Here is a 20,101-nt window from a genome sequence, read left to right on the forward strand (position 1 = left end):
GAGCCCTTGGTATTTCTCCAGCTTCTCGTGTTCCTTCTTCCTGATATTGCTGTCATTCGGAACCGCTACATCGATCACTACGGCCGTCTTCTTCTGTTTGTCTACCACCACTATGTCCGGTTGGTTAGCCACCACCATTTTGTCCGTCTGTATCTGGAAGTCCCACAGGATCTTAGCTCGGTCATTCTCCACCACCCTTGGGGGCATCTCCCATTTTGACCTCGGGACTTCCAGGTTATACTCGGCACAGATGTTCCTGTACACTATGCCGGCCACTTGGTTATGGCGTTCCATGTATGCCTTGCCTGCTAGCATCTTGCACCCTGCTGTTATGTGCTGGATTGTCTCTGGGGCATTTTTACACAGCCTGCACCTGGGGTCTTGCCTGGTGTGATAGACCCCAGCCTCTATGGATCTTGTGCTCAGAGCTTGTTCTTGTGCTGCCATGATTAGTGCCTCTGTGCTGTCTTTCAGTCCAGCTTTGTCCAGCCACTGGTAGGATTTCTGGATATCAGCCACCTCCTCTATCTGCCGGTGGTACATACCGTGCAGGGGCCTGTCCTTCCATGATGGTTCCTCGTCTCCCTCCTCTTTCTTGGGTTTCTGCTGCCTGAGGTATTCACTGAGCACTCGGTCAGTTGGGGCCATCTTCCCAATGTATTCTTGGATGTTCGTTGTCTCATCCTGGACTGTGGTGCTGACACTCACCAGTCCCCGGCCCCCTTCCTTCCGCTTAGCGTACAGCCTCAGGGTGCTGGACTTGGGGTGAAACCCTCCATGCATGGTAAGGAGCTTTCTTGTCTTTATGTCAGTGGCTTCTATCTCCTCCTTTGGCCAGCCTATTACCCCAGCAGGGTACCTGATCACGGGCAGGGCGTACGTGTTGATGGCCCGGATCTTGTTCTTACCATTCAGCTGACTCCTCAGGACTTGCCTGACCCTCTGCAGGTACTTGGTGGTTGCAGCTTTTCTAGCGGCCTCTTCATGGTTCCCATTCGCCTGCGGGATCCCCAAGTACTTGTAACTGTCCTCTATGTCTGCAATGTTGCCTTCTGGTAGTTCAATCCCCTCAGTTCTGACTACCTTCCCTCTCTTTGTTACCATCCAGCTACACTTCTCCAGTCCGAACGACATTCCAATGTCATTGCTGTATAGCCTGGTAGTGTGGATCAGTGAATCGATGTCTCGTTCACTCTTGGCATACAGCTTGATGTCATCCATGTACAGGAGGTGGCTGACAACTGCTCCGTTCCGTAGTCGGTATCCGTAGCCAGTCTTGTTAATGATCTCACTGAGGGGGTTCAGGCCTATGCAGAACAGCAGTGGGGACAGAGCATCTCCTTGGTAGATCCCGCACTTGATGGTGACTTGTGCTATGGGCTTGGAGTTGGCCTCTAGTGTTGTACGCCACATCCCCATTGAGTTCCTGATGAAGGCTCTTAGGGTCCCATTGATCTTGTACAATTCTAGGCATTCCAGTATCCAGCTGTGGGGCATTGAGTCATAGGCCTTCTTGTAATCAATCCAGGCAGTGCACAGGTTGGTCAGTCTGGTCTTGCAGTCTCGGCTGATTGTTCTGTCTACCAGTAGCTGGTGTTTTGCGCCTCTGGTATTCTTGCCAATTCCTTTCTGTGTCCCGCTCATGTATTGACCCATGTGCCTGTTCATCTTAGCCGATATGATGCCTGACAGGAGCTTCCATGTAGTACTGAGGCAGGTTATTGGTCGGTAGTTGGAGGGGACCGGTCCCTTCTTGGGGTCCTTGGGGATCAGGACCGTCCGGCCTTCAGTTAGCCATTCCGGGTGTCTCTCGTTAACTAGCAGCTGGTTCATTTGTGCTGCCAGACGCTCGTGGAGTGCAGTCAGCTTCTTCAGCCAGTAGGCGTGAACCATGTCGGGCCCTGGTGCTGTCCAACTCTTCATACTGGAGACCCTTTCTTGGATATCTGCCACTGTGATGGTTACTGGACCCTGTTCAGGGAGGTCGCTGTGGTCTGCCCTCAGATCCTCTAGCCACTGAGCATTGCCGTTATGGGTTGCATCCTTCTCCCATATGCTCTTCCAGTATTGCTCCGTCTCCAGCCTTGGTGGTGCTGTTCTCTTATTGTTCCCTTGCCACTTAGAGTACACCTTTGCTGGTTCTGTGGAGGACAGCTGGTTTATTCTCCTGCCTTCTATCTCTCTGGTGTACCTCCTCAAGCGGCTGGCCAAGGCTGTGAGTCTTTGCTTGGCAGTTTCCAAGGCCTCAGGTATGGACAGCTTGCTGTATTTCTTAGGCACCTTATTTGTCGCACCTTTCTGCAACTCCGTTAGTTGGCTAACCTCCCTCCGTGCTACTTTGATCTTGCCCTCTAGCCTCCTTCTCCATGGAGGGTACTGCCCCTTGTCGCTGTTCAACTTGTAGCCAAGCATCTCACTGATCACTGCTGCCGTATTGTAGATCAGCTTGTTAGTGTCGGTAATCGTGGTTGTAGGTATTGCCCGTAGTGCTGCATTAACATCATCTAGCAGACCTTCTGAGGGTACTTCACGTAATCTTGGTAACCGGCTACGGGGGATCCAGGTTTCAAGCTTGGCCATGATCCTATTTTTCAGGTCAGTTCCTCTCGCACTCAACGATCCTTCTCCTATCGCACTTGGGGCTATGTACCCAATCTCGGGTGGGGGTGATGATATCGCCCCCCTGACCTGGCGTCCTGACTCCTCCTTGCCGTAGCATTTGTGTTGTACCTCGTCAATCTCTAGCTGTGAGAGCAGTCCCTTCTTTCGAATGTTGGAACACTGAGCTACTAGTTGTTTCGCCGTCATTGTGGATGTTGGGTATCGAAGAATCCATAGGTCCCTCATCCTATTCATGTAGCCCCTTCCGCCGGGGTTACTTGCGTAGTAGCATTCCAACAACGCCCTGTTTTCGTCTCTTGCCCACCGATGCCTTCTTGAATCTTGAATCCCATGTGGTGGACTTCAGTAGGGTATTTCCCCCCCCAGATAAATCCATATTCAGCTTAGATAAACAGAAATTTTAATTTCATTTTTCATGTTCAGCAGAGTTGGGGAAAGAAAAAAAAAATCAGCTCTGACATACTGTTACAAACTTACAGTGGTTCATTCCACCACTGTAACGTGTACGAAGTCATTCTTTATGGAAATTAGAAGGGAAAATGTTTTATTTAATCTCTTCTTATCACACATTAAGGCTTTTCCTTTTTACACATTTCAACCACTTTGTTTTTTAATATTATGGTTAATGTTGTAATAGCACTGGTGCCTTTGTATCCATGCTGGGTCTGTGGCTATGGGGGATTTTCCCAAAAGTGACAATGTAGTGAGTCTCACTCTAGGGGCACAACAAGAGGGGCAGATCTTGACCACCTTGCCCTGCCCTCTCTCTCTCTCTCACACATTGCTTCCTCCTTAAAAAACCCGCTGGTAAACGCAAAGGGAAACTCCCAACCAAAAAACCTAAAGAATGAATATCTGACAAATAACTAAAACTTTTGCAAACAGCTTTACACCCACAACAGCAACATTTTGCAGAAAAAAAATGTTGTGCTAAGCAGACTTTGATGAAGAAATTTTGAAACTCTTGTCTCTCCTTGTATCTTTATTTTGAGGGAAATAGGGGCGTTTTTGTGGTTTGCCGACTGCTTGTCCCAAAGGAAAAAAACAAAAAACAAAACACAGCACTCTCAGGTCTGTGTTTAGATCCGTCTCCACATTGGAAACCAGTTCAGTCTTGGGACTTTTTCCCTCATCATTTGATTGAAAACCAGAGCGCTGGTTTATAGCAACTGGTTCCAGTTTTGTTATGTGCGTGAGCCATTTTATGTAGCGTGTCCTGCATTCCAGCAAGGCAATTTTCAAAACTGCTCTGGTCACCCCCCCCCAGCACTGTCTCTTGCTAGGTGGTCCATGAGCCACTCGCTTTTCCTACCTCACGAGTCCTCAGCTGGAAGTTTTTCCCTTCATGGTAACAGTTGTACGTCTTCAGCAGTGACAAGATATCAGACCTGAGCATGAACACACAAAAGGATGAATCAGTTCTAAAAGTGAGAGCACTGATAAAAATTTAATAAATGTGAATTTCTACTGTAACGGAAAAACTGTCCAGTGATGGAGCAAGGAGCACTTACTTTGGTATGAGTTTCTCCTCACTGAGCTTCACGTAGGTCTGATGCGCACTCATTCTGACTAGAGTGCAGCTGTGGCAGAAAAACATCAAACACAAAAATTAAAATATGCATGTGATGCTAATGTACCAATAATTTTGACTGTGAGAGTCTGTGTGGATTTAAGCAGTGAACAGAAACACAGAAATACAGTTAAAGCATATAATAAGAATAGTGCAACTTAGTGTTATTTGCTGTCATACTTTTTCCAAAGTTGGAGATCTTTGGGATGTTTTTTCCTCTTATAATGAAAAGGATTTAAAATATTTGCTCCAGTGTTAAGGGCAAGGACAGTGGTTTAGGAGAAATCACATGACATTGGCATGCAGCCATCATGTTGTATCATGTTGCAATAGAGCAGCGCAAATGGCAGAAAATAACATCTTAATCTAATTAAGGGGTTAATGGCCGCTTCAGTGGGCATCTTATGTGTAATTATAAGTAAAACAAGCAGACAAGAAAAAAAGACAGCAATCGCTGCATCATTTATGTCTGTGTCACTTGTGTCATCTTCTTTTTTGTTTCAGAATCTAGTGGACAGCACAAAACAAAAGGGAAACCTATTAATCAATGGGTGCTTTTTTTCTGGCAAAAGCAGGAGAGATGTCCCTGATCCTTGCCCAGATTCCTGTATCCTGATACTGTGGATGGACGGTGGTACAGGGAAATTCCTCGCTGGGAAAACACACCACGTGGGGGAGGAGCATGAGTATAAAGCAGCCAACATGTGGTTCTGGGCTCAGTGTCAACGTCCTTCAGCATGAAGCTTAATCCTCAGTCCGTCTGTGCGTTCGCTATCCTTAGCCTTTGCTGTGTACTGATCACAGGTAAGAGTCTTTTCACTTATCCATGCTTACAACTAAAACTCACTCTTTTTCAGGGTTTTCAGTGACTTAACCTGTGCTGTTGGTTGGACTGAGCTGACTTTTGATCTTATTACAATTTCTGTGCAGTGAGAGAGTCAAGCAGCACATTTATCCCGGGGAGATGTGTTTGTCCAAAAACACAACAGGGTGTCAGAGGTCAACTGAAGGCACTCAAAGTGTTACTACCAAGCTCCACTTGTCACAACGTCACAGTCATGTGAGTACCAGATACTGCAGACACACTTTCACCTCTTCAGACCTGTGTGCACTGAGGTGATTGTAAACTAAAAGTGTTGTTTCGTGCGTTTTTCAGAGTCACCCTGCAAAGAAACAATAAATCACTGTGCCTGAATCCAGAAGCGCCGATGGCCAAACAGCTGATTCGCTGCTGGCTTAGGTGAGATTTATCTGTTTGTCACTGGTCAGTAAACTAATGAACACATAGGGGATACACCCGTCTTCAAAGTTCCTGTAGATTGCAACCAACAGTGTCTTATAAGTTGCCCAGCCGGTTTTTGTAACAAAGCACTGTACTGCTACTTAATCTTTCCTACTGCTTTGCTGCTTGAGAATCAGTAACAAATTTCAGTTTCAGGTGAATTTATTGCACAACAAATGAATACAAATTTCTATCAGAAGAAGAAAAAGGGTCTGATATTAAGTACTGATACTTAATGCTGGATGTTCTAAGCTCATCTTTTTCTTAACTGTGCTCCTTTATGTTTTTCCCCCTCCAGAGTTCAGCAGTTGGGTCGTGATGCAAAACTGTGTCTACAAAGGAAGAAAAGGAGAGGGGGCCAACGCCAGCAGACTCGACAGAGGAGAAAAGGCCAAAACAGGAAAGTCTCATCCTGAGACTCTCAGTAGCTAGTCAGACTAAGGAAGGAAAAAAATGACACCAAGTATGTACAGAGGAGAAGTGTGCGCAGGGGAGAAACTACTGTAAGGCCACTTGTGTCTTTTCTCTCTCTTTATGTCATTGCAGACATTAAGCTTCTTTAAATTGTCTAAGCTCTACATCAAAGTCTCCTTATTATTTCATTCTTAATGACTATGTATTGAAGATGTATTGAAGCAAAGCCCTGGAGGCTCATAAATGAAAAAACAAGTCCATGGTTCTGTATATGCAGCTGGGAAGACCAACTCGAGATTTTGTGGTTTATATTTATATGACTGCTTGATGTTTTATACTTTATTTTAAATAAACATATCTGAACAATTCTGTGACTGTGTTATTTTGGCTTAAGCCTTTGATATTCTTAATAATTGAAGGAAAGGAAAGGGATTTTATTCCTTGGCAGGATATGCGAGGTCACCGAGCAGACAGCCTCAGCTTAAGCTAATAAACTAAAGGATTCAAGTCAGCTGCAGGAATAAAGCAAATTGTTTTCACTTAAACTTTGTATTGGTATCCTAAATTTATAACCTATAACTAACCACGTGTTGTTTTTATAATCTGGATGCATGACATCCTTTTCCATGGCTCTTACCTGAGAGAATCCCTAACGTAAAAGCAATGGAGAAACTGATCACCATTACGGTGCATAGTGGTTATTGTGTATGCTGAATTTTATGACTACAATGGTTGGTGGTGTTGCACAATAGATGCGGAAACATCTAGGTGATCAGGGTGTGGATTTTGTAATGTTTTATGATAGCTAGTTAAGCTCAAAATCCATTTGAGATTTCGTGTAAATCATGTGACACCCTACTGGAGTCAAAGCAGAATATACAGACACAGAGAGAAACTTCAGCAATAAATACTTTTTCTTGCACAGCATGAGCTGAATAAGTGAAGCATGCACTGACCTGTACCATTTCCCCCTCCCAGTGTTTAAAGAAGAAAAAAAAAAGTAGAAGTATGTGAGCTAATATGGAAAGTGAAAGTCCTCAATAACAGCACCTTTGTCAAAGGACAGGAGTTAATTTTAGGGACTTTTCTTATCTGTTGTGGGAAAGTGGCAGTTCCTTTGGAACCAGGTATTTATTAGGTATGACAGGATTCTTGTAGATGATGCAACAGGATAACAGTATTGGTAGAGAGCTATAGAAGTACTCAGTACGTTTATAGTTTAATTATCTTTACCATATCACATGCACTAAAATACACTAAAGGGTTTTTATGAGAGGCAAGTAAAGGCCAAGGTGTAAAGTAATATCTACATTTCACCAACAGCTAATGAAGAGGAAAGAAGTACAACACTAGGAAAAGGGAAAACAAAAAAATATAGTGATTGAAAAAACACGACTAAAAATGAATTGTTATTCTAAACTTCAATGCTAACTACTTAAAAAAGAAAAATCTTGATAGTAATCTTGGCCCTTTATACAAACCGCTTAACACATTTAAGGCTTGTGGTTTTTTTCCCCTCACCTGATAACATACTACATTTATCTGATCATAAGATTATATTATAATTAAAGTGAAAAAAACATGTCTTGTCTTCACCAAGAACATGTTTATGCAACACACAGATTAGTCACCTATGACGTAGATGATGCTATGGTGCCATCTAGTGGCTATTGCAAGATAGAACTTATGAAATCTTAAAGCAGTGTGGTTCCCGCTTAATGTGCCACACTCAATTTATTATGTACACCTGCCCCACAGTTCTTTATGCAAATAATCATATACCAGCAACTAAATACATTTAAGCATATAGATATGGTCAAGGTGACCTAGTGAAGCTCAAAGCTTTAAATGTACTTTAAATGTTGCATGGTTGTTGGCGCCAGACAGACATTGGGGTTTACAGAGAATTATCTGAAAGGGAGAGAAGTAGCATTTCTCTGGGGAAAATGTCTTGCTGATGCAAGAGATCAGAGGAGTATGACCAGACTGCTTTTAGTTGATAGGAAGTAACTTAAATAACAGCTTATTAAAAAGAAGGTATATTGGTACCTTAAAACAGATGGGATCCAGTAGCAGATACCAGAGTGGGTTCAGCCAAGGATAGAAAACTAAGGCTACAATTCACACAGGCTGATCAAAACTGGAAAATAGAAGATTAGAAAAATGTCACCTGGTCTGATGACCCTCTATCTCTGCTGCAAAATTCAGAGGGTTTGCGCAAACGACATTTAAGCATGGATCCAACCTGCCTTGTATCAGCGGTTCAGTCTGGTGGTAGTGGCTGCTTCCAGCAGGATAACACACCGTGTCACAAAACTCCAATTTTTTTCAAACTGGCCTCTTGAACACAGGAGTGACTTCACTGTACTCAAATGGCCTCCACACATCTTAATCCAATAGAGCACCCTTGGAATGTGGTAGAATGGGAGATTTTCATCATGATGTGGTGCTGCAGCAACTTTGTGATGTTATCCTGTTAACATGGACCAAAATCTCTGAGGAATGTTTCCAGCATATTTTTGAATCTATGGCACGAAGAATTAATGAAGTTCTGAAGGCAAAAGGATGTCCAACACAGCACTAGGAAGGAGATAAAGTGAGTACTCAAGTATATACTCACTCACCACTAATCTCTGAGTATAAATATCTATAATGAGCCAACCTTTATTTACAGGGACTGCAGTCTCTTTCACACCAGCAGGAGACAAAGGCAGCTTTGTGTGCAGCATTAGTGCAGATTTTACTTTAAAAACAAAAAAACACAAATGTCTGAGCTATTTTTTGGTCTCAGTACTTCCTGAGATTTTATCACATGACAAAAAAAGGGAAGTTAATCAGTTAAAGTAATGCTGTGTGAGACTTATTTATAATAAATACTGTTCCACTTTGATACACTTCATTTCAATCTGGAACTGGCCCATTCATGATGACTTTAATATGAGTCATTAAATCTTTTATTCTCAGAATCAAGGGAGGCAGATCTTTCTGAAAAAAAACCTCAGTCATACAGGAAATGATTTTTTTCTAGATCTTTAAGCAAAAACAGAACTTTGTCCGGTAGAGGAGGAAAAAAAACAGAAGAAAAAATGCTTGCATGAGCAGTGTTAGCCACCACAGAAATCAGGAAACAGACTGCCCCATACTGTCTGACTGGGAAGTGATCTCTGGGAGGTGATTCAACCAAATAATAGGAATAAAAAAAACTAAACAAAATAGAGAGAAGTTAAAGATATAACCTTAACAAAATCCTCCTGGTTTGGGTTTAAAGAATCGACAATTAAGTCCACATTTATTTCATGCATTACTGAGGCAACAACACCTGTCCTACCTCCCCCTTTAATGACCTCTGCCCATCGCCAGCTTCAGCTAAGCAATGTGCTGACAAAGTATGTGCATACAGAGATGGTCAGTCTACCTCTCATACATATTTATACACAATAATGGGTTTATAACTTAAAGGATTCCAGTCTGTCACCATTATTATGAATTATTCAACAATCACAAATGGCTATACGGTAGATGGGCCAAACGCTGTGCGATGAAAATTCATTTTATTTGGCTGGGCTCGGGTTTCGGTGAATTTACGTCGTCTGCGTTTTCTCAGCTTTTCTCTCCTATTCATGCATCATCTTTGTGTGCAAGCTTCCTCGGTGGACAAAGAGCTTTCATTGCAGGTCTGCTAATTGGTTTGATCATCGCGAGATTCGTATCCAATTATCACACCTACACCGGCAGCTGCGCCCGAAGACAATTCAGTCCCACGCGTAAAATGACACGGAGAGCTCCAAATAAAGCACTCAATGAATGAGTTTCCGAAACATATCTCAACAAAAAAAGTATAAATTTAAAATGCTAATGAGGCAGATAACACTGATCGGCAAATCACGGCTGACTTAGAGCTTTAACGATAACGAACGCGGTTTCTAACAGCAAATAGTAGATCACATGAAGGCTAACGGAAAGTTTCTTATACTAGTCAATACTCCCAAAAGCAAAAGACAAAACAAAGCGTAATTTAACCTGCATCCAACTTCTGAGCATCTCTTCTTATCAGACTATTTTTATTTGTTCCGGACTTTTATTGCAGGATGAAAGTTATTGTGCCTTCTTTAAACGTAACTAAACATAAACTGAATCATTTTGAGCCTTACCATAACAGAGTGCGTCCCCGTTTTCTTCCGTATCACCAGCGTTATATGCCTCTTTTCGTTATCAGTTTTCATGCCTCCTTGGCAGTGCGGTATTCTGAGCCGAGAGATAAAGGTGACATCCTGAATATCCAATAGCAGCCCGCGTTGATACACCGCAGCCAACCACACTCGAGCATAGGCGGGCTGAAACAGGGCTGCATACCTCTCCCTTCTTGATCAAGGTGGCTCTGGGGCTTTGCTTTAATCCTATCAGCCAGAAGTGTTTTAAATTGTGGTCTTCGCCACACTAAGGGTGTTAAGACTCAGCTCTAAGACTATAAAGGTTTAATTTAGAGTTTTGATTGAAAGTTATATGGGTTAAGTGAGATTTGTATAAAAAATACATGTTATCCATGCCGCATATTTTGGTTTCTATTGAACTGTTGAACACAATTGACACTCTAAATGATAAATAATGTATTCGTAGAGTATTCTTGTTGCTGGATGTTTGTTTTCCATATGGGTAACAAAATGTAGTTTTGGTTTATTTGCTGTCGAGGGTGAATTTTAACTTCAATATCCACTTCTGAGATATATTCTTTAAATTCTTTCTGCTGTTACATATTTAGTGACAGGAAAAATCTAATTGGTTTACCAACACCACCAACAACGACCCACTCTGCTGTATTTTTCCAGCTAGGGGAAGAAGTTCCTGTGACCTGTTAAGATTTTTTTCACCCATCCTGTTTTTGAGCCTGGATCTGCCATCTAGGAAACTATTGCAGGGTGGAAACACAAACTGTAGGAAGTGCTTCTCTCTGTGTGTCTGAATAGGATTCATGATTTATGCACAGAGGAAGTAAGTTGTTCCAGCAGCTGAACGACTTCCCTCATTCTGACGGATGTGGACATGACAAAGCTGCCGGAGCGCTTATAGAAGAGGGCGAGAAATAGTGCCGTTCTTTTCCTCCCGTCTGTTTATAGGTCAGTCAGCTGCTAATTGAACAAAGATCATTGTGAAGATAATAATAAAGCTCAGGTTATGGGCCAGTGAGCAGCCTCAGCAAAATCCAGACAAAGACTCTTTGTTGTTCTTTCCACAACACAGGCGAAGGTCTCGTCCCTCTGGAGAGGATACACATGTCATGACATAAAAACATATCGACGCTATTTATGACACCAGGTGATACCATGCTGGGTTGTGTAACTTTGTGAGAAATATGTGGAATAACCCTGTTGTTTAACCTTCAGGTTGTTCATGCTATCTGGCCTCAGTTCTCGCTGAGGTGCCTTCTGATGAATAGGGCTCTCTGTTTACATCGATTCTCTCCTTAGCTGTGATGCCACAGAGAGGTTTCCTCTAAGGGCTACATACAGTTATATATTTATTGTTCAGTGAACAAAAGACTGAGGAATACCCTGTGTGTGTGGAGTGTGTGTGTTTTGACAGAACAAGACAATATTGATTTATGACCTGAACAAAAGAGGAATGCCCATGTAGAGTCTCACATCCTTTGTAGCTCAATAAAATAAAAAGGAAAACAATAGAAACATCAATACAGGCTTTTTTCTATTCACTTTTGAATCATAATTATAGTAAAAATAAGTGCAATTCAAACTGCCTGATTCACTCTTAGTGCTCACCATATGACCCTTTATCGATAAATAATTTACTGTGTTTGGCTAGACGTGTTTTGGGTGAAGCCTGTAGCCGTGCTTTCGGTGAACGATCTGATGTTTCTTTCATCACCATATTAACATGAACACTCCTCCCAGAGCTCTGTCTCCATGGTCACCGCTCGCACACGACAAACACACAATGAGGGCCGACGCATGCACCTGCACAAGCTCCACTGCCTGCTATACTCTCTGTCACATTTGCACATGTTTTCTCTGAATGAGTGAAACAGTTGATCTAATTTATGACCTTATGAATAATGTATGTGGCAGTAACTGGATGGGATTGCTGGGCATTAATGTCTGCTCTTCATTCAGTGCTGTCTTTGACAAAAGCAACAACAACAAAAAAATAAAAAAAACAGGCCTTAATCCACCCACATGCACATGTTGGTACAAATGGTTTCATTTATTTGAGTGCATGCATTTGAAACTCCAACTTTTAAATTTGTACAAGACTCCAAAAATATACAAATCAGTCAAATATTTCATAAAAATCAATTTTTTTATAGCTTAATCACATAAAATAAACCTTATTGTGGAAGACATTGGTGCTTTCTACAAAAAGTTGGTTCAAGACCAGCTGGTTGTACAGAGTATGCGTGAATGCATTATTCTTTATACATCATTTCCATTGTGTGTTATCAGTAAGCACAGCGACATTCAGTCAGTAATCATAGGTGCAGTGTCTGAGGTGGTGTCTGGCTCACAGTATCCATCCATCTCTTCCATCTCCCTCTCCACAGGCTCCTCCCCACTTCTAAAGCATAATAGTCTCTTCTCTTTCCACCTCCTCCTCCTTTCCCCATCTGTGTCTTTAGGTGCTGTTGTCTGCTCCAGCTCCAGCATAGCCTGGATGTTGTCTCCTCTCTCTCCGGTGCTGAGGCAGTTGTCTCTGCTTGTTGGTGCCAGCCCCTGCCCTCTCCTGCCTGTCACCATATGGAAGAATGAGAAGGTGCCGTCTGAGCCCGTGCTTTCTGTCACAAAGACAGCAGTTGGGCCTTGGTTGCTGAAGCTCTCCTGCGGGCTTTTGGGAGGTTTGGTCTTTGTTTTCTTGCTCAGTATGAAGTTGAAAAAGGCTGTCACCAGAAGCATTGTTCCTGAAGTTAGAATAATAATGTCACCATTAATTTCTATGCTACATCTATGCTTTTTATGCTTTTCCATGATAGGAGCATCTGCTGCTGAAATGCCACAGCAACAGGAAACAGTCATGTGAAGTATTGAACTTGCTGGTGTTGTTTTACCTGGGATGATTGCATGCCACACCAGCACAGGGTGCAGGAAACAGACCACTGACATGATGGAGTAGTATAGGAACTTATGAAAGCCTCCAATGCGAGCCATCTTCCCCCACAGTAAAAACAACTTCCAGTCTGGAGGGCAGCTGTAGAGATATCAGGCAAGAAGGCAAGAAAAAAGTCAGGATTACTTTACATTATTACAGTTTAAACTGCAGTTTAGACTGCAAAGTTCAAAGTTTGAAAACCTCAAAGAATTGTGAGTTATCTTTGCTACAGTAGCCATGAGGGTTGTGTACTCACGGCAGACACATGGACAGGAGAGAATCCAGGAAATAGGCTAGTTCAAGAATCATGATCCCAATAAATGAGACTCTGGGGGAAGAAATTGGACAATGATGATATACTCAGTAATTTCTACACTAAAAAAAAGCAGCTGCAAGTGCTCAAGATATTACCCTACATATGGTAAAGAAAACGTTTGTGACAACTGCAATTTTCTTGTATTTAGTTTACAATTATCTAATCCAGCAATAGAGAAAAATGCACCCAGACTAACCAGTATTACAAACTAACCTCTTTTAAGTGTAATTGGTGTGTTGTGTGTTACTGTGTGTGAGGACAGCATCCATCTGCACTAACTTTATGTGTAGTGATTGAATAAACAGTCATTCGTTTCTAGTGTCCTTGGAGAGATGTTTTCCGTTGTCTCTGTGGGAATTTGTCTCTGTACTACAGAGATAATAATAAGAATCAGAAGATGTCCTCTGTTCTGCCCTCTGCACCCTGCTTCAACTTTCTGAGTCCTTCCCAACAGCTCCTCTCAAGTGTGTTTATTTATCAGAGACTATAAAAGCATGTGCAGTGTTTTTCTAAACCATCTTCTTAAAGCCCTTGGGTCTTTAGCTTTGCCAGCTTTCAAAACCAGGCTGTGTATTTGTAACTCAAGAATGCCACCAGAGTCAGGAGTGCTTGTAAATCCCATCAGTAAGTCAAGAAGTAGACTCAAAAAGTAAGCGCTTACATTAGATAGATGCCAAGGCTGTTGAATTCTCCCTGATGTAGTGTTTCCACTCCCACAGCACACAACACTGAAAAAGACACGGGACAATAATTCAGCTTAATTCATGGATTTGTTGGTGAACAGATTCTGTCCACCAGATGTCAGAGTAAGTTCATGAATTTTTCTGTGCTGGATGCTGGAATGCAGCCCAAGGTAACCTTCTGTAAATGCTCTCAGTACTTTCACTGGGATTAAACACTCTTGTGTGGCGTTTTCAGTGTTCTTTGGATTTATTTTTTTTACCATGTCTTTCATATTTTGCTTTAAAAGTTGTCTCTATAGTGTTCTGTCAGCCACAGTAATTTAAAGCCGACTGAATGTTTTCCTCAAGAAAAGGGCAACTGTCTGTAGCACAAGGAATGCAACTTAAAGTCACATTTACATACCACAGGAATGGTGGTACTGACCTAGTGATGTACATTAAAGGTATTTAAAGATGCTTAATTTAAGCAATTATTGCAATTGTTCCTGTCATGGTCATGAAACTTTGGTAATAACTTACTCATGCTTGCAATTGCCATACCAATGTCAGTAGGTAATTTTACTTGAGTGGACATATCACACAGTCACAGTCATGGCTAATGCCATAAAACGCCATCAATCCATGAGATCTATGCTTTAGCATCAAGATAGTAAATCTCTTCAGCAGATAATGCTAACTGTGACTTAACTACACTTCTATATGGTAAATGTCAAACTAATGCCAGCAGTTGGTTAGTTTAGCAAAAATGCTGGAAGCATGGGTAAACAGCTGGCTTGACTCTGTCCAGATGTAACACAATCCACCAACCAGCACCATTCAGTGTTCCTTTAACAGGAAGTTCTCCCAAGCTGTGTGCTGACAACAATAAAATACCTTTCTTGCTACATGAAAGGGCACTACTGTCCTGGTGTGACACAAGATAAGAAATGACATGACAGCAACATTTTTAAAATTTTAAACAAAAGTGCATTTTATTAACCAGTCATCCTCTTGTGAGATAAGCCCGGTTAAATGGGGATTGCTGCCAAACACATGGAAGCACTTTCTCTGGCCTGCTTACCAGAAATCAAGAGATTCAGTGATACAATCTGCAGCAGAGGGAAACTCGGGTAATGTGGCTAAATGGTTTCTAGTAGTTTGGAGAGTATGCAAGGATTTAAAGCTGCATATAGAGCAGCTGGATATTAACAGAGCTGCTCCCTGCATGTACTGGGAGCATGTGGAACACACACAGACACCAACAGGCCAACCCAGACATGTGAACTCACAGCAGACTGCCAGCCAGAGGCACACACACATAGACATTTACCAAAAATAGACTGATACACACACGCACACATAAAAATAATGCACAGAAAGCTCATGTAGGCGCGAATGCACAACAGCTTGTGATCACATAATCCCAATAACCCAGCTGGACACAGAGACTGTTTGTGTCATTTGTGGCACATGCTTCTCAATAAATATTCAGTGTCTGCAGATGTTTGAATTTAAGTGTGGGGGGGGGGTCCCATATTTTTCTGAAGGAAGCAACAAGCAAACAGCTTTTATGATGATTTACTGAGGCAAAGAGAGCTTTGTACAATCTGTCCCTGTGTGTCTGAGGAAAACAGAAAAGGAGGGACAATAACGTAAATCAAGTATATGCTCTATATATCAGCCAAGACAGGGTTTAGTGCTCTTGGAGATCAAGACTATGTCACAGTCTGACCTTTTAACATTGTTTTTAAAGACATGATGGGTGCCTCTTCCCCTGACGAGATGTTTTAAGATTTTTTGAAAGATCTATAGGTGCACCCAAAGAATCTGGCTCATACTAAAACGAGAAGAGACACACATGACGCTAAATGAAATCTTTTGCTTTTCTCTGCTTCTTTTCATATTTATGTCTTACCTGTGGATGTAGAAATGCCAAGGAGCCTGCAGGTGCACTCGACTACAATCCACCATATTCTCTCTAAGCTCCCCATGACCTCAAAAATTTCACCTTTGTAAAATATATATATTTTTTCCCAGTGCCTGATCGTTATAAAAGTAGCATTCTAGATGCGTAGTTGAATCCTGGCTAGATGAACAGATGGTAGAAAAGCTAAAACAGAGCAATGCAGCACTTCCATGATGTGGAGCCTGTTACCTCATGAAGGTTTGTGACTGAATGCCCCTGTTGCTGCAGTAACTGCTAATCACACACACACACACACACACACACACACACACACACACACACACACACACACACACACACACACACACACACACGTCAAGGAGAAATTATTGAGCTCAAGGTAACTTGCTGACCATTTTACATTTGTCATTAAAGCTGGTTAAAAATTAAATCCATTAAAAACCCATCTAGTACCTGATCCAAAGGTATTTATTTTATAAGCTGGAATGCAGAGAAGATCACTGACCTTGCTTTTCACCCAAATAATTTCTTCTCCTCTCTTTATAACATGTTTTCTTTCATCTGATTTCACCTTATTGTGAGGTTGTTGGTGATTCAGTGCAACCAAACCATCTGAAAGACTTCAAACAAACACCATCTTTTTTTCAAACCCACACTTCAACATACAGCCATCATTTTGGCACCCACTGATCCCAACTTTGTCTCAGCAGAGTGAGCACTGATGAAATATACAGCGGCTTGCGTCAGTAAAGAAAAGGACATTTTTTATGGGTTTGCACGTATTATAAACAAACTGCACTTAGTATGCAGTGCAGTGCATGCCCGATTGGCTCGCTGCACTTAGTGAAGAGTGGCTACAATGGTATAAAAACAAACAGATACCTTTTGACATACATTCAAATGTAGCTCACATAATCAGGTGACGCAGGTTTCAATGAGGTGTAAGCTTGTTCAGGCACAGCAGAGGCCTACTGGAACAAGCAAGTCAGATTTGCAGAGTTCACACAGGCATACCCACACTGACTCCTGTCAGGGCCAAAGTAAGCTGCATAAATCTTCTTAATCTACAACAAAGACACTTTTGTGTTTTTGTACCAGTTCAACTTGTTTCCGGATATTTGTGGCATTTATGGTATTGAGTGAGTGTGGATGAACTGTGTGGCAAAAACAACAGATACTAAATGTGTAACAACAAATCCAACTGTATATTTGGTGCCACTTTTTGAAGGGAAGGCAACATCGTTCAGATTGTTCATGTCTTGTGTGACTGAAATGTCTGTGATAGTTTTTACAAACACTGGATAAGATCCAGTGATTTTTTCATGTGTGCTACGAACAAAAATTTCATTGACATTTGTTTATATGTCATTGTAACTTTTAGGACACACAGTCATGTCCCCTGTCTGAAGGAAGTACAGCAAGATCCTCGGGCGAGTTTCCCTTTGCCACAAACTTGGATTGTGACCAAACTGTGCAGACGCATAATGATGCATTTTTGCGTGGTACTATAATATAAGGATCCTAACAGGCTAAACTAAGATGGAAAACATAGGAAATAGCAAATATCATAGGTTACCTATGCAACATCAGCATGTCCACATTGTTGATATGAACACATCAGCATGCAATGATGTTCAAAGCACTGCATAGAGTCTCTATAGCTAAAGACAGACAGGTTTTTTTGTATATTCACATTGTATGCAGATCGACTTTAGAAATCCTGCATGAAAGGATCCAAAATGCATTTGATTATTTGAGGTTTTCACTGACCATAACCCTCAGATATGTCATCACCATGAGGTCACCCACTGGTTTGTCTGTTTCTGCTTTGAAACCATGGGTGAAATGATTTGACGGTCACCATCTAATTTTTTCTAAACTTGAAATGAGGAGTGGGAAACTGTGAACACTACAAACTCACAGTAGCAGCTTTCTAGCCTTTTCATTTATTTTGCTCTAAATAAGACCATATTTCACAAAATAGCAATTGTGCGCTGTTAAATAAGACTTGTAAAGAATGACTGAGACTTTAAGCTGACTGGGAAAGTGTTTATTGAGGCAATAAATCACAAGAATGATTAGGTTCTCTTATTGGCTTCTTTTCTTTGCGATTTCATTTTGAAACCAGAGAAGACGCCCCCTGCTGGTCTGGGGGAAAAGCATTTCAGCAGTGACTTCTCTTTTTAGAACGGCCATACTTTACGTAACTCTAAATCGTCTGTGGTCTGGATGCTTCTCCTCTGGGGTCTCTAATACTTTTGGATCACAGAAACCAATTTTGTCCATAGTCTGTGCTATTGTGCGACTGTAGCCAAACACTATGACCTCTCAAATCGGATTTCAAAGTGTCTTTTGTGTCACTCGCATCGGCACGCACAATGACATTAAACAAACACAACAGTTTAACCACACATTTAATGCAATTGTGTTGATGAAAGAAAAAAGGGGGTAGAGAAAATCTTGTTTAAACAACATGCATGTTTAGACTGCAGTGCATTTTTGCACATGAACTACACACGCTTGAGGGAGGAGGAATGTGTGCTGTTAAGTGCCATCATGGCCACAATGGGCAGTGTGTGTATGTTTATTTGACTCTTATGATGACATATAAACAGCCTTATAACTACATAATTTATGGTCATCAGTCACTGTGTAGTGTTTGGGGATCCCTGCAGACATTTACTGTACATCATGAGTTACATGGCAATCATTTGGATATGCCAGAGGGTGGAACAGTTTAAAGAATTGAGTGATCGCCATCTGAGATTGTAAATCTAGTGTTACAGTATAAATACAGTCTCATGGTTTCATTTGGCCCGTGCAGCTATATGGACACATGTCCTCTTTTAACATGGCTCAGTTTGACCAACTGAGCTTCTGTTCAGACTTCACGTTCTCACGTTCTCTCACTCTGTAATCATCTCTGCTTTATGCATCCTCACCATTCTCATCATCTCTGCTTCACACCATTCTCTCCAGCCTATGGCAGTGAGACTTGAGATTAATTGTACCTTTTTTCAACCACATTCCCCCATCTAGCTACTCTCAGTCTGGAATAGTTGTCTGGTGCCTTTCTGAACCAGTGAAAACAGCTCTAATCCTAATTAAACCAGCAACTTTATTGGCCTGTTCTAATGGTTTGCTCAGACAATATCTCCATTATCCACTTTATCTCTGACATGCTATTTTATCCAAAGGTTAAGCTGTGAGGATTGACTGAATTAATTCCACTGTGATACATGATAGAATATGAATATATAAACATAGCTGTATCGAATCTTAGTATTAAACCACACAGAGGGATTAATCTCTGCTTTCATGGATCCTAATGACTTCATTTACAAATGCACGGAGTCCCCTAGTGGTTGAGAGGTATACACTGCAGCCCTGAATGACCTGTATGGTCATTGTCCATCAGATCCATGAACTGAGGGAGATATTTACATGATGACACTGAGCAGGAAAAAGTCATTTTTAAGCTCTTCTAAAAATACATTTCTAATTATACCTAAAGGTCAACAGCATTAATCAGAAAGATGAAGTACAGACATGGGAAACATCAGAAAAATATGTGGTTGTGAAACAATCAAAAAAATATGGAAAGTTTCGGGAACCGTAAAAGGGTGTTTGCACTTTGATTTGGTCAGATGAACCACTTTTTAAAGAAGGCATTGTAGCGTTTGTGTGCTGTACAGTGCTGCCCACAAAAAAGCTAAATTCTACATCCCGATGGATGAAATTAATTTTAGCTTGAGTCCAATATCGATTGTCATCTTAACTCTTTTTTGGTCTCTCTCCTAGAAAATTTAATTGAAAACAACTGAGAGCAAAAGCATTTCTTACTCAAGCCACATCATACTAGTGGCCTGTATGGTGAGATATGGGCTGAGGTTTCAGTGCTACGAAGGCTCACTTCTTAGTGAGATATATTACAGTTGCTATTTGCGCTACAGCCCTAACCAGCTCAGGGATAGGTTGAGTTTTACATTAGTTATTAGAATGTGTAAAAACACAGCCTATAGACCAACCAACCAGTTATCTGGAAAACAGTGTCCCCTTGCCTAGAAGATCATTAAACTCTCTGATGAGCCACGTGTGGAACTCAGGGCTGCTCTGTATAGGTCTATCATGAGGGAGTCTGTAGTTTTTGGAGAAAGTCTAGCTTTCCCTGATGAGTATCAGTGAGATAAAGATTCTCAAAGACGTGAGCTTT

General features: G+C 41.6%; 3 protein-coding genes across 6 annotated transcripts in view; 1 reads left to right on the forward strand and 2 right to left on the reverse strand.

Moving 5' to 3' along the window:
* rassf4a (Ras association domain family member 4a) overlaps positions 1–10,247 on the reverse strand; it is a 28,362-nt gene extending 18,115 nt beyond the window's left edge. The window contains exons 1-5 of one of the 4 annotated variants that reach the window (XM_082556291.1): positions 10,040–10,247; positions 8,138–8,294; positions 7,938–8,028; positions 4,134–4,202; positions 3,935–4,010 (exon numbers count right to left, since the gene is read on the reverse strand). In XM_082556291.1, the coding sequence (XP_082412417.1) occupies positions 3,935–4,010; positions 4,134–4,186 (129 nt within the window). In that variant the 5' untranslated portion in view covers positions 4,187–4,202; positions 7,938–8,028; positions 8,138–8,294; positions 10,040–10,247. Of the gene's footprint in view, positions 1–3,934; positions 4,011–4,133; positions 4,203–7,937; positions 8,029–8,137; positions 8,362–8,550; positions 8,648–10,039 lie in introns of those variants that run through there. The other 3 variants (XM_082556290.1, XM_082556292.1, XM_082556289.1) reach the window with 3 other exon arrangements.
* LOC309719889 (growth-regulated alpha protein-like) lies at positions 4,735–6,254 on the forward strand. The gene is made up of 4 exons (XM_082556293.1): positions 4,735–4,996; positions 5,123–5,252; positions 5,349–5,432; positions 5,773–6,254. The coding sequence occupies exons 1-4, from the start codon at positions 4,930–4,932 to the stop codon at positions 5,888–5,890; spliced, it is 399 nt and encodes a 132-aa protein (XP_082412419.1). The 5' UTR covers positions 4,735–4,929; the 3' UTR covers positions 5,891–6,254.
* A 1,856-nt stretch (positions 10,248–12,103) lies between the features above and the next one.
* Positions 12,104–16,120, reverse strand: tmem72 (transmembrane protein 72). Its single transcript, XM_082557973.1, has 5 exons — positions 15,877–16,120; positions 13,961–14,027; positions 13,240–13,311; positions 12,943–13,082; positions 12,104–12,795 (listed from the first exon to the last, which is right to left on the reverse strand). Exons 1-5 carry the CDS (start codon positions 15,950–15,952, stop codon positions 12,359–12,361), a joined length of 792 nt encoding a protein of 263 aa, XP_082414099.1. The 5' UTR covers positions 15,953–16,120; the 3' UTR covers positions 12,104–12,358.
* Between the last annotated feature and the right edge of the window lie 3,981 nt (positions 16,121–20,101).

This window comes from Aulonocara stuartgranti, assembly GCF_965226115.1.
Source record: "Aulonocara stuartgranti genome assembly, chromosome: 13".
NCBI lineage: Eukaryota > Metazoa > Chordata > Actinopteri > Cichliformes > Cichlidae > Aulonocara > Aulonocara stuartgranti.

What these genes read in the sequence shown, in the direction of transcription:
- tmem72 (XM_082557973.1), bottom strand. Translation starts at nt 15,952, where the DNA reads ATGGGGAGCTTAGAGAGAATATGGTGGATTGTAGTCGAGTGCACCTGC. An exon ending in CTCCTGTCCATGTGTCTGCC is followed by an intron (nt 13,083 to 13,239) that starts GTGAGTACACAA and finishes ATATCTCTACAG; the next exon opens with CTGCCCTCCAGACTGGAAGT. An exon ending in GTGGCATGCAATCATCCCAG is followed by an intron (nt 12,796 to 12,942) that starts GTAAAACAACAC and finishes TTCTAACTTCAG; the next exon opens with GAACAATGCTTCTGGTGACA.
- LOC309719889 (XM_082556293.1), top strand. Translation starts at nt 4,930, where the DNA reads ATGAAGCTTAATCCTCAGTCCGTCTGTGCGTTCGCTATCCTTAGCCTT. An exon ending in TTGCTGTGTACTGATCACAG is followed by an intron (nt 4,997 to 5,122) that starts GTAAGAGTCTTT and finishes ATTTCTGTGCAG; the next exon opens with TGAGAGAGTCAAGCAGCACA. An exon ending in TGTCACAACGTCACAGTCAT is followed by an intron (nt 5,253 to 5,348) that starts GTGAGTACCAGA and finishes TGCGTTTTTCAG; the next exon opens with AGTCACCCTGCAAAGAAACA.